Source organism: Megalops cyprinoides, chromosome 1 (genome assembly GCF_013368585.1).
Source record: "Megalops cyprinoides isolate fMegCyp1 chromosome 1, fMegCyp1.pri, whole genome shotgun sequence".
NCBI lineage: Eukaryota > Metazoa > Chordata > Actinopteri > Elopiformes > Megalopidae > Megalops > Megalops cyprinoides.
Genome location: NC_050583.1, coordinates 53,961,090 through 53,974,097, shown reverse-complemented (window position 1 = coordinate 53,974,097; position 13,008 = coordinate 53,961,090). Strand labels below are relative to the sequence as shown.

General features: G+C 41.5%; 1 protein-coding gene across 1 annotated transcript in view; it reads right to left on the bottom strand.

Annotated features, from left to right (window-relative positions):
* The window catches only part of LOC118783711 (glutamate receptor ionotropic, delta-1-like), a 161,392-nt gene extending 153,237 nt beyond the window's left edge, over positions 1-8,155 (bottom strand). Inside the window, exon 1 of the mRNA XM_036537666.1 lies at positions 7,875-8,155. Coding sequence (XP_036393559.1) covers positions 7,875-8,148 — 274 coding nt within the window. The 5' untranslated portion in view covers positions 8,149-8,155. The remainder of the gene's footprint in view (positions 1-7,874) is intronic.
* Positions 8,156-13,008: the final 4,853 nt, after the last annotated feature.

The window sequence follows — 13,008 nt, the reverse complement described above, 5'->3', positions numbered from 1 at the left end:
ACGGTAATAAGCAGGGCTGAAAATGACTTCATCATTTAAGAGGCTGTAGTAAAAAGTAAAGTGATTTAGCTGGCCTTTTTTTTTTTTTTTTTGAACGGAAGGGAACCTGAGGGTGACTCAGCAGTTTGTGAGAGAGCTGCCTCCGCAGGACCTCTGAAGAAACCTCCACCGGAGACAGCTGCTTTCTAATTTATATCAAGAGCGCTGCATTAATATTAGGAGAACAGGCATTAATAAGAACCACTGTGAAATACGGCGTACCCAACAGAATTTAGCATGGCTTAGAGATCCACTGCTATATTTTCTAAAACCATACCGACAAATTTCAGGGGTCCTCTGTGAGCAGAAGAGAAGTGGTGTCACAATAACAAACACATCAGGAGACAATGATTTAACTACATGGCTGTCTGCTGCAAAAAAATAGGAAAGAGAAAAATGAAGGAAGGAACATGTTGCATTTTATCACAGAAATCAGATTAAAAGCATAATCATAAAAAATAATGCTTTCCCACCCAGACCACACGAGGTTAAAAGCCTTACCATTACAGAATCATACCTTTATGGTTCTGTGCTCATTTATGCCCTTCTTCTCCCATAATGTGTATACTGTAATGTTTCATTGCAGTACACACTACTGTTACACAGTACACAATACCATAACAGATAGGCACATTATAAACGATGCATTATGTCAAAGGTCTGTGTAACCAGAACTTCGTGTTGTCTTACTACATCTGAAAATGTGTGCAATTCAGCAACATTTGCCACAAACATTTGCCTTAACAATTGTAAGGAATTACTGTTAATAAAGATGAGACTTTATGAGACTACGAATCCATAAGCACAACACAAACACAAGATCTGATAGGCCGGGGCAAATAAGCCACATGTCGATCCAAAGCATTGTGTACACATACATAATATCACCAACGGGCCAACTCGCACTAGAGGAGGTTCATGTGAGAACGAAGGTTCTTCCCCCACCTGTGTCCCATCAGGCGGTGGGGATTTGGGGGTTGGATAGGTGGAGGCAAACCAATGTCACTCCGTCAGAGATTACGGTAATCCTCTGTGGCGCGTATGTCTAACCCGTGACCCACAGCATGCTGGGACAGAACGTGATGGTGTATCGGAATGATCTGTTTACCTCTGCCTGGCCGTATGATGCATCATGACGAAAGAGCAAGGTAAGCTATCCCACGGGGGTGCAGAGTGGGCAATCTGTCTACCTTTGTCTGTGTCCTAGAGCCCATCCCATATGCCCCACAAAGCGTCCTTCTGAAATGTAACACACTTCCCTGTTTGTCCTAGGAGTCTTAGCCTGCTTTGCAAGATTCCTGTCCTCTTTATACGCTCCTGTCTTTCTAGCTCAGCCATTCGTTTTGACAAGTGCTTTGCTTTCACAGATCCAAATGTGAACATTCCAGCACTGTGGTGCTTTCGTCTAAACCTGCTGCTACGGCATTCGACGATGAGTCGATTCTATGAAGCGTCACTAATGCCCCCCTTCCCCATCCATGTAGACCCTTTGTCCAAACATAAATCTTGTATACTGTCTTACCAGGCACTGCCTCTTTAAATCTGAGTGGCATCGCAATGTTGGGGCTCCCTCCTCTCTGAGACGCAAAGCAAGGGACTCACTTCACTGCAACACAAAGCTGACGCCTCTTTCAGTACGTGACTGTGGAGACTGTGCCCTCTTGCCAGACACACATGTAAATTACCATGGCGAAGTGACTGTAATTACTCTTACACCCAGCAGGTACAATAGGAGAGGTGCACAGTACGAGGAGGAACAGAACTAGGAAAGATTGCTGCCAGAATCACTTTTTCACGCTGCTGCCCACACCTTATCACAATGTTTTTTTTGTTTTCCCCACTACAGATTCTCATTGGTATTCCTGCTACGTACGTGATTGTAGCTAGAGTTTAAAATGAGGAAAATGAGCAGGACGGCAAAAGGCAAGGAGAGGAAAAAATATTGTCATTGTCAGAAGAGTGGGTGGGCAAAAGAGAAGCTGACAGAGAGAGCTAGAGAGTGCAAGATAGAGAGATAAAGGCAGACGGAGAGCTACAGAAGAAAAGCCAGAGAGGGCAAGGAAGAGAGAGAGACAGGGAAAGAGAGGGGGAGATAAACAGAGACAGAAACGCACTTCCTTTCATACTGCGAGAATGACAAAAAAGCAATGTTTTTTTTTATTATTATTATTTGAAAACCAAATTCCAAAATTTGTCTCAAAGTCCTACTGAGAGGGAGGGGGCGGGCTGCCAACCTAGCGGCCAAAATGTGTCCGCCTGCAGGACAGTGTGTGAACTCTGCCAGTATGGGCGGAGGGGGGGGGGGGGGGGGAGGGTATTTGCACTGTTCATTCAATAAAGGAATTTTGTATAGTCCTTGTGTAATGCTATAGGTATTAGAATTCCTGTTTTGTACCGCTTCTAAATGCTTTGGCAATGCAGTATCTCTTATTGTCATGAGAGAGAGAGAATGAGATAGAGGGAGAGCTAAAGAGGATGAGGAAGAGAGAAAGGGAAGGGCAGAGAGCGACAGGAGATGAGACAGAGGAGGTGACAGGGAGGGAGGGTGAGGGAACAGAGATAGGCTTGAGATGGGGAAAAAAGAGAAAGATGGGGGACGGGGACGGGAGGGGGAGGGGGGGTGGGGGAGCAAGGGATGGCTGGAGAGGTAGGAGGAGAGATGGGAAGTCACACAGTGATCCAAGGGCTCTCTTTAATCATCATCATTCGGCTGTCACTTCCACCACGGGCTGAATTCAGGGCCTGGACACCAGCTCCCCAGCACCATCTGCTTCCAATAAAGTCAAACAAAAGCCTTAATCTGAATAAATGTCCCTTTTTCTTCTGTCCTCTTTAACACCCAAGCTCATCAGAGATATTGTGGATGCCAGGCTGGCCCGGGCGGACACTGCAAAAACAAGGCTGGATGTGTTAAGTCTGATCGGAATACCTATATTTAATGTTCTGCCGTGCACAAACAAAATAGAAATGGGTTATTTTTATGACATTTACATTTATTCATTTGATAGATGCCTTTATCCAAAGCAATTTACAAGTGAAATGTAAGTGATTCCGGCAACTGTTTCAACACACTTTATCCAATGTGTGATTTAATCCCAGTCATCATAGATGATCACGCATAGAAATTCATCTGTAAACAGCAATGTATGACAACAACTGATTGGATTAACAAGTGGGCTGATTCCAAGAGCTGTGCCGTCTCTACAATGTGAATTAATCAATGGCACACCACGCTGTTAGTGGAACGCTTCATATAACTGCCAGAAAACCATTCTTTTACTCCCGCAGACCTCCGAAGCCACTACACAGTAATAAGAATACTTGATTGATACTTAGAAGCACGCATTTGTGAAGATAACTAGCTGTGCCTTGTACATTTCCTGTGCTGATTAAACCCTACTCAAGGCTGTATCCTGCAGAGTTCCTAGATATGGGAGTCAAGCGTTGTCTCACCCTGGTTCCACTTAGAACCTCTCACTTGTAATCAGGGCTCTCTTTCAGAGCTGTCGTATTAAGACAAAGTCAAGCAAGGCCAGCCCTGCGTGACGAAGCTGATGGATATAACAGAAAGTCTGAAATCTCTCAGAAAATATTGGTTAGCTTTAATAGACCCAGCTTTATGACGATATCCTGTTTTGATGAATACCAGCCCTGCAATCTTAGACAACCTGTAGCGATGTCGAGGCATGGGAATTTGCTTTGGCTCAATGTAGCTCCGAAAAATATAACCATAACCATTAAAAACAAATAACCTTCTTGTTCCTGTTCCTGCTTTTATGATCTCAGAGCCCAGTTTCAGACTTTGGCCTAACAGTCATATCTGTTGTCTTGTGAAGGTTATTGGTGGACCTCTCATGTTTGTATTAACCACTCACACACTGCCAACGGTGGGGTAACCCCACACTGAGAAAGCCCCAAACACACACTGATTTTTATGGAGCTACTTAAGGTTAGACTGCAGTCTCCACTCACCCGCCCTTACAGTGAAAGAGAAATTCACAAAAAAAACTTGCTAAGTGGTATCAGTGAATGGGTTTGGATCTTGAGCTTTTGTCTTTTATTACCCTTCTTGGTCACATTAGTTCACACTTTGGTAAGATGGAATATGGAATATCTTTGGAATATCTACCCCACTTTACAATGACATTTGCTTTTACTCATTCACTTACTTACTTTACTTTCCCACTGCTTAACTATTTGTCTAAACAATTACTGCATGTTTCGCATGTCCTTGCCAGAATGTGAGCTTTTATTTTTGTTCTGCTATAAATATTTTCTAAGGATGTGAAGAAAACTCATTTCCACTTAAAACAGAGGCTCTGAGGAAGGTTCTCCATTCTAATTGCCTTTAAAGTAAATTTATTTAAATATTGTAACAGACTTGCTTACTTTAAACTTCAATTAAAATGCAATATATGCTAATCAAAAACCAACAAAGGGGAATTACATGGATAAGTGCAATTAAAAGCAATTCAGATCAAAAATGCTTGCAAATTTTAAGAAATAAAGGATTCTCACATCTGTGATATACAAAGATGGGCTGCCAGTCCCAAATGTCTGTTTCTACGCCTGTGTGTCGATGTAACATCCCTTTAATTAAGTTTGCAGTAAACAGTTTTTCATTCATTGAACTTTCCTTTTACTTAGCAAGAAGCAGGCATGCAATGCACATGGCCACTGCACTCATAAAGATGCACCCTTCAGGTACTATGGGTAAGAATGCTCAGGTACAGAATAGTGAATGTGTAGCAGAATACCCTGGGAGAGAGGAGCAGAGCGCTCTGGCTCTCAGTCAACCAGCAGTAATCCAACCGCCAGAACTATTCAGAGAAAGGCCCCCTTTCCAAGGGCATGGCAGACGCCCGCCACGAGGGATCTGAACTCATGGTCCTTTCATAAGGTGTCCCGTCACCCAACCACCTTTGCCACTTTGCGCTTCCTGAAGGTCAAAGGAATTTAAGCACTCACGCTGGGTATTAAATGGCACCGTCGGTGTGCTGAACCCGGAGCAGCAAACAAGCCGCCACTGTGGCTGAGTGAGGCAATGCTGAGTAAACACTGTGCACAACTGTAAGGCAAACGCTTCTCACCAGCGGACGAAAAGCTACCTGTTGGCTGTCTGTAAGTAATGAGTTCACATTTGGTGTTCAGTTCAGTTTAAAAACTGACACCCGGCAATGACTCTACTCTTGTCTTTTGATTTTACATTTTACTGTTGCAGGGGAAAGAAGAGGAAGTGTGAGAGATTGTTTTAGAGTCACCATAATGATGCACAAATACCTAGACTTGTTCAACATCATTAACCCTTTCACACGTACGGTCAAACTGGTGTGATTCGTTCTTTCGCGCATACGGTCAAACTGGTGTGATTAGCCCTTTCATGCGTACAGTCAAACCGGTGTGATTGGAACACTACATTAGAAGACATGGAAACTGGAAAAATTGGAAAAATTCTAGCCAACTTTAGCTTTGAGGAAACAGTGATATAACATTACAAAGTATAGCAAATGCAGCGGTGAAAACTATGAGAAGCTTAATGACGCAAATGAAAGCATAATGAACCATGTAACGTAACACGTGCATTACATAGCATAAAATGTCACGTACGAAACGGTTAATCATATGTCAGATCTCCTGATGTAAAATAGCTTGTACTGGAGCTCGTATTTAGACAGGTGGCTCACAAGTGTTTGGTGTGCATTGACATATAAAATTCGAAAATGTTCCAGAAAAGGAAAGAAAAAAGAAGAAAGCTTCACTTCAGTTTCAGTGCCACAACTATGTTTTACTGAAAGTGTACCAGTTAGATGATGTCAAAAGGAAAATGATGAAAGCTATACATATTGAATAGTGTATGTAATGTCTTGATAATAATACAAAGACTTCTCATACACCCCATGGTTCCTAATTTAAGATAAAAAATTCTATATCTATAGAATATAATGGAGTATATTCAATGGTGAATCTGAAAAACTAGGAACCCATTCCACAAAAAGTTATATATGACAGCTGGAATTTTAATATTGTTTGTAAGAACTTATGTGTAGACACCACAGACAATGAATCCATACACTATAAGTTAGAGAAGAATATAAGGAGAGAGAGAAAATGACTGTTCTCATAAACACTAGCTGCAAAACGGAAGACTATGAATTATAACCCTCTTTATTCTGTAAGAACTTATAAATTTCCATGCTACCACTTACTGCAGTACATATTTCATTGTAGATGCTTACTTTCCCATCAGCCCTTTTGCTTCTCGCAGCTCCAGCACATTCAGTTTCTCTGTTGTGTAATGCTCTTGTGCCTTCTTGATCCGAGATCTCACCTTCAATTACGACGGCCTACGCTTGCGACCGAGAGATGGAACATTCAGCCCCGCACACTTTAATCTGACTTAACAAGAGCCTATGCAGGAAATACAACCCAGAAAATGGATTGCTGATTATTATGATATCCTCTCAAACTGCACAGCTTGGAACTGGGTTACGAAAGATTTCATGTTCAGAAGCAATGGTTTTCCTTACCAGAAACACACTGATTGCTAAGAATTGCTGAATTTCATGATTTTATTTTGTGGACTTTTTTTATATCTTAACACAGTGCACTCTGCAGGTACCACATATGTCAAAGAAGAGTCGATTCTTATAAGGGATCGATTCCTTAAGAGTTCTTTGCTTAATACAAGGCCTTTCTCTAAATTAATTGACAAACAATCTTAGTGAAGTTTCCCTGAAAGGAAACAGAACATATAAATAAAATAATAAAAAATTAATAATAAAACAATAATAAAAAAAGATTACTCAGATTTGAATGTCACCATGCCAATTTCAGCTGCTGTTTGAACTACAATAACATATCCCAATCAATGTCCTTAACCTAATTAAATCGTAAAATCATAGTTTGAGTCATGTTAATTATTTTTGAGTGTTTCCGTGGTAATTAGCGCTGTGGTGCCTTGCCTGTTCACATTCGTTTTTGTGATGTGATGTCTGCTTTGTTCTCTTTAAAATCTCAGACAGTGTCGGTTGTGTAGGCTGTGGAATGCCAAATTCCTCAGCTGCATTTCTTTCATTGGTCTTAATACTTTCATAAGACTAAAGAATGTAGAATTTTTCATCTGTAGAAAATGTCTTTTTTGTTCCTGCCAACTGTTGACCAGCATCCTGGCACTGAGATAAACTACACAACTGTTTTTTCCACAAAATATTTTGACTAGATTCTTTGGCAATTAGGGCTGGATAGGTGATGTACTGCATCCAAACCATAACTGCTTTTTTCATTAAATATGTTCCATTCCATACAATGCTATATTTAAGTGAGCTTAACTTGATTCTTGTTAGTGGATTGTTTGGCTTTTACAAGAGTTTTTAAACACGTTTAATACAGGACTAATTCTGACCTAGTGGTTTTTATCACTCTATGTGGTTGATACTTACATGACTATTTCTTGTTGTTGGATTGAGTGCCCTGTACTAATACTGATACTACTTTTCCACTTAATAAGTTTTCAGTCAATATACATGTCCAGAAAGGGGTTAGTAGGAAGGGGATGACGCTTCATGGGTGGAGTTATCACCCATGAAGTCTTTTCATTGGATCACACACATCTGAGACTGCTGGCCAATGATAGCTCCCCATTTTGGGATTTATGAAGCCTCACTCTCCCATCTGAATCTTTTTGAGACTCAAAGAATGGTGACCTGAGATGAAACCACACCCTGAGAGTACACAAACAAAGATCAGTGCGTTGAACGTGCCCCCAGCCACAGCTTCTCATCCCGGGCACCCGGTCATTATACGGCGGCAAGAGAGCTAGCGGGTGGGGCACTCACCGTACTCGCTGTCGTAAAAGACGATGAACTTCTGCCAGCGCAGCTCGGTGACCAGTTTGAGCATGACGTCGTTGAGGCGCACGGGCGGGCGGGCGGCCAGCGTGTAGCGCTCGCCGTCGGGGCTGGGGTTGAGCTGGCAGGCGGTGCGCGGGGAGCCCTCGCTGTTGCGCTGCACGTAGAGGTGCGGGATGTGCATGGCGTCGGTCAGGGACTGCAGCGCGCTGGCCGAGGCACAGCCCGTGGAGGTCACCAGCGCCAGGATGCCCTGGGTCATCAGCTCACAAGCTACGGGAGGGGAAAAAAAAAAAAAAAAAAACAACTAATCAGCGCTGGCAGTCAGCATATCACCAACATGACACACACAGCACTGGGAAGCATTTTAACATGCGTGTAGGTCACCCTAGATGAGTGTCTGTTATAATGTAATATAATGTGATGTAACATGCAGTACATTTACCTTAGCAGAACAAGGTGGCTATTAAGAGACTAATTCCATGACCAATTAAAGTACCAGTCATATGTTTGGACACACCTACTCAAAGAATGTCTTTTCTTTATTATTCTTTAATTTTCCACATTTTAGGATAATAGTAAGACATGTAAAATAACACATAATCATACATAAGCATCAACTTCACTATTTATATTTACCTATGAAAGAAATTTCAAGCTTTTAAGCATAAGACTTTAGATCAGAATGTCTTGGGATGCATGTTTCCCATTATCTTAATCAGGTGTGTCCAAACTAGACATGTACTGTATATGCTGACCTAAAAGACCACAGAAATCTGAACTTTTTTGGTTACTTTTTACAATTCACATTACTATTGCCTGGAACTTTAGCATATTAAAAACCTACAACGGAGCACAAGCAGGCAGGGGGACTGTGGAAAGTGGACCGTAGTACTCAACAAACAGGCAGAATTATCAGATCACTGGCAGGCTCAGTCAACCATTAAAGAGGTCGCAATGTACCCCCCATCGAGCTCAGTCCAAGCCATGTTACAGCCCCACGATTGCCATGGGTGTATTTTAATTTACATCGACCTGCATCATGCATTCTCTGCCTCCCAAAACAAGACTGCTTCCTCTTAATCTCCCGGGGGTCCCATGTGCATAAAATGTACTCTCTGTGAGGGGAAAATGTCATTCAAAAACCCATTACGAAAGGTCAACAAGCCTATTGGGACTCAATCATCAAAGGAGTTCAGAAAGATTTATGCAAAGTCTTAAATCTTTAGTTTGCATTTTTTTTTTTTTTACGGATGAAAAAAGAAGGAGCGGAAAGGCTAGCTTCCTGAAGTGGTGATAAATGTTAGATGAATGTGAAAACATGTAATACATTAAATGAATTTGGTGGTAGTCAAGTCGAATGTCATGGGTTAATGCAAGGTCACTTGCTCCAGATATGTCATCTCTACAGTTCTGTCACATGCAACATACATGCACGCAAGGGATCACATACATGCACACACACACACAAACATTTTTGAAAAATTATACTGATTTGCAGATGAATTTGTTCATATGCCAAACTCTTTTTATCATTCTTTTTTATGTCACATGACATTAAATTGTAAATATAGCATTTGTTATCACAGAAAACTAATTACCAACACCTTTATCATCCAGATTGTTTATGTAAACTATACAACTATGTAAACTATACAATGCTTATTGATTGACTTTATATGGTTCACCTCACCAACAAAGTGATTCTGCCTGGGGAAATGTTGTTACTGAATATAACAACCACATTTGTGTTTTAGACTAATGATACCGCATATATGAGATTGATCTGGACTTCTCATTGAAAAACAACCCACTCCTCCATAAGCAAGCTACCCCAAGCTATTGACCCGGGTTTCCTATTTTTCTGTGTCACCAGGGTACATAAGCCCCTGACTAATTTATTTTTTCCTGGCTGTCTGATTTTCATGACTACAGCATGAAAAAAAAAATACATTTCTTCTCAAGTGCCTTAAAAGGTTAGAGAATCGATAACTTGGACAGAAATCCTAAAACAAACAACAACAGGGAAAAAAAGGAGGCAAAAGACAGAAAACAGGTAACATGAGGCTAATGAAGGGCCGAGTGCAAGACGGACGCAGACACAAGGATTTGTTCCCTGTCTTGCTTGCGATTTCTCAGGGCCAGTTGAGTTCTAATTTGCCTCACCCTTAATTAAACTCCGCTCTTTGTTTTGTGTTTCCCTTGGTGGGTTCTCTCTTCCTGCCTCCAGTCCCAAGGTCCCCATAGATGGGTCTGAGAAGGCATGCCATTGGTAGTGGGCGACAGTGTAGCGTAATAATAAGGACCAGGGCTCATAACCAAAAGGTTGCTGATTCGATTCCCCACTGGGGCACTAATGTTGTACCTTTGGGAAAGGTACTTTACGCAGAATTGCCTCAGTAAATATCCAGCTGTATAAATTTGTAACATGTAAAAAAAAAAAAGTAACCTATGTAAGTCGCTCTACATAAGAGCGTCCGCTAAATGCAAATAATGTAATGTAATCACAGTGCAACACAAGGATGATTCAATTATGTCCGGTGTCAACTAGAGAGGGAAGAATATTTGGTGGTGGCATAGGGCAGGACAACAAAGAGTTCGACCCCAAAATAACACACTCATTCTCAAATCTCTTAACTGGAATCTCTGCACCCAGGACCTGTCCATTTGCGTTTTCCTTTTCTGCGATGAACAGCTAAGACACAAAACATCAACTGTGATAGAAAGACCTCTATATTCCAGACACTAGATCAGTATTCCGCAAACTTCCAACAGCCCATTTTCTTCCATGAAAAATTACAGGAGTTTAAATATGGTGATAATATATAAAAATCAGTATACTGAAACTGAAAGATCAGACAGCAGCTTCATCAAACCTAACTAACAGAATGTTTCGCTGGAACAAAAAAGAGCCACATGGTGTGCCCCCAGGGCCAGCAATGGGAATCACTGCACTAGATGTCTCTAACTGGAAGGATTCATCGTGGCAGGGAAAGGGAAGCAGTCCCAAAAAGATTACATCATACGCTCATCGTGATAGGAGCACGGATTGGTTTTAAGAGCCAAAATGGTGTCTCCTGGTTGCAGATAAGAAAGCCTTTAGTTTTCCTGGAATTGCTGGTCACTGTCTCAGTATGACCCCACAGCCTTACCCTAATGAGTTCCAGAGAGGCCCGGTGCTGCTTGAACCCAGGTTATCATCTCCAGACTGACAAGGATACAGAGCTCTCCTTAAGGCTGCGGCCAAATCCAGTGAAGTGGACAAAGCAAAGTGCAAGTGAATGAGTCCATACTTCATGAGGCATCACATGAGTACATACTTCCAGAGGGAGGGGAAGGTTGTTATCCAGGAACCTATTTGGAATGCACTGTTTTCATCATTCCATTGCCTTGGCTTATGACAGGAGAAAAATAATATAAAAATAATAATGAATAAAAATGTTAAAAGTAATTATGCAATAATGTTGATAAATATTAAACATATAGATGATGATAAATGATACATGACAAAAATTTCACCATGGAAATTTCACCATGGAATTTAAACACTAAACACTAAACATCATGGGTCTACAGCGAGGTAACTTCTGCTCCCGTCCTTTTGTTACTTAGCAATGTAGGAGTTCAAATGCTAAATTGATTAGAACTGAATTTTGTGGGTTACTTATGCACTGTAGCAAGGACTGTAAAACCAATCTTTATGCAAAAAACACAGCATGAAGTGTGAAGCAAGTGAAAACTCCTTGTTCTTGACTGGGACACTCAGATGCATCATTTTTAGGGGGAATGCTTAGGGCAAGTGAGCAAAAAATGCAACTATTCAGTATTCACCCACTATTCACTTACACAAGCCTACTTCCGGGGCATGGTCCCTCTGCACAGCAAATCACAAGGGTCTCCTTCCTCATCTGCATAAAATATGTTTCTCTCTGCCTGGGGTGTGATACCACAGTGAAGAGCCCTATTAGCACATAATCAATTGTCTAGACACAGCTTTTATGTTCTATTGAATAGCTTCAAAGAGCCAATAAGGTATTCTATAAAAAGTGCCACCACATCCAACACAGTAAAAATCACTTACGCCATTCAGTGCGTATTCCACCAGCCCTGACGCAAGGAGACCTGCATGAGCCGCGTCTGCGCTTTGATTAAATTGATTAAATTTAAAATGACTCAAAATCTGTTAATACAGAGAGTTAAGGGAAATTAGTAGGACGACTTTATTTGCTGAAAGCAAAAGTTTTTCCTGTGTATTAAGGTAACAGACTATAAGAAATGGAATTTATAAGGCCAGAGGGCAGTGGGTCATAGAGGAACAGAGGAGATATGTATAAGGGAGGTGTGAGTGAGACAGCTGAAGTTAGGAAGTTGAATGGTAAGAGAATGGTAAGTGTCAGGAAGTGTGTGTTATTTTGGCTTGTGTGATCAAAAAAGTGTAGCAAAGGCACAGGAGTACATCACTGCACAGTCTGCAAAATCTACAATATAATATATCTCTGTCACAACACAACTGCTCTGAATTACTCTCAAGCCAATACTGTGTTCGTAAGTACTGCAAATTGCATTTCCCCAGATGCATCTAGTACATTCAATGAGACAAACATATAGATAATTCTCAGTAAATGCAAGGGGTTACCAGCTAAAGCAATTTTGTGCTAGTGTGAGCAAACATTTCTGGGAGCATTCTTATCTCTCTCTTTCATGGCAACAAGGATGTCAAAGCTATATTTCTTCCTGCTGAAGAGTTGATTAGCTTTTTTTGGGTCCACTGTGTAACCCACAAGAACAAAGTGTGTGTGTGTGTGTGTGTGTGTGTGTGTGTGTGTGTGTGCGTGCATGCGTGCATGCGTGCCTGCGTGTGTGTGCGCGCGCGCATGCGTGCGTGCGTGTGTGTGTGTGTGTGTGAGGGAAGGGGGAAGGGGGCTCACATCTTGGGCCTCTTAACACAGTCTAGTATGCAATTTACTGTATTTCCCATCATCCTAATCTGCTGAAGGCTGGCATCCGTGAAATATTGCAATACAATAAACCTTGACATTTCATTGAAAAATACGTTATCTCTAAACACAGGTAAATCCACTCAATCAGAGCCCAGATTGATAGCAGAGGCCATTATAGAAGG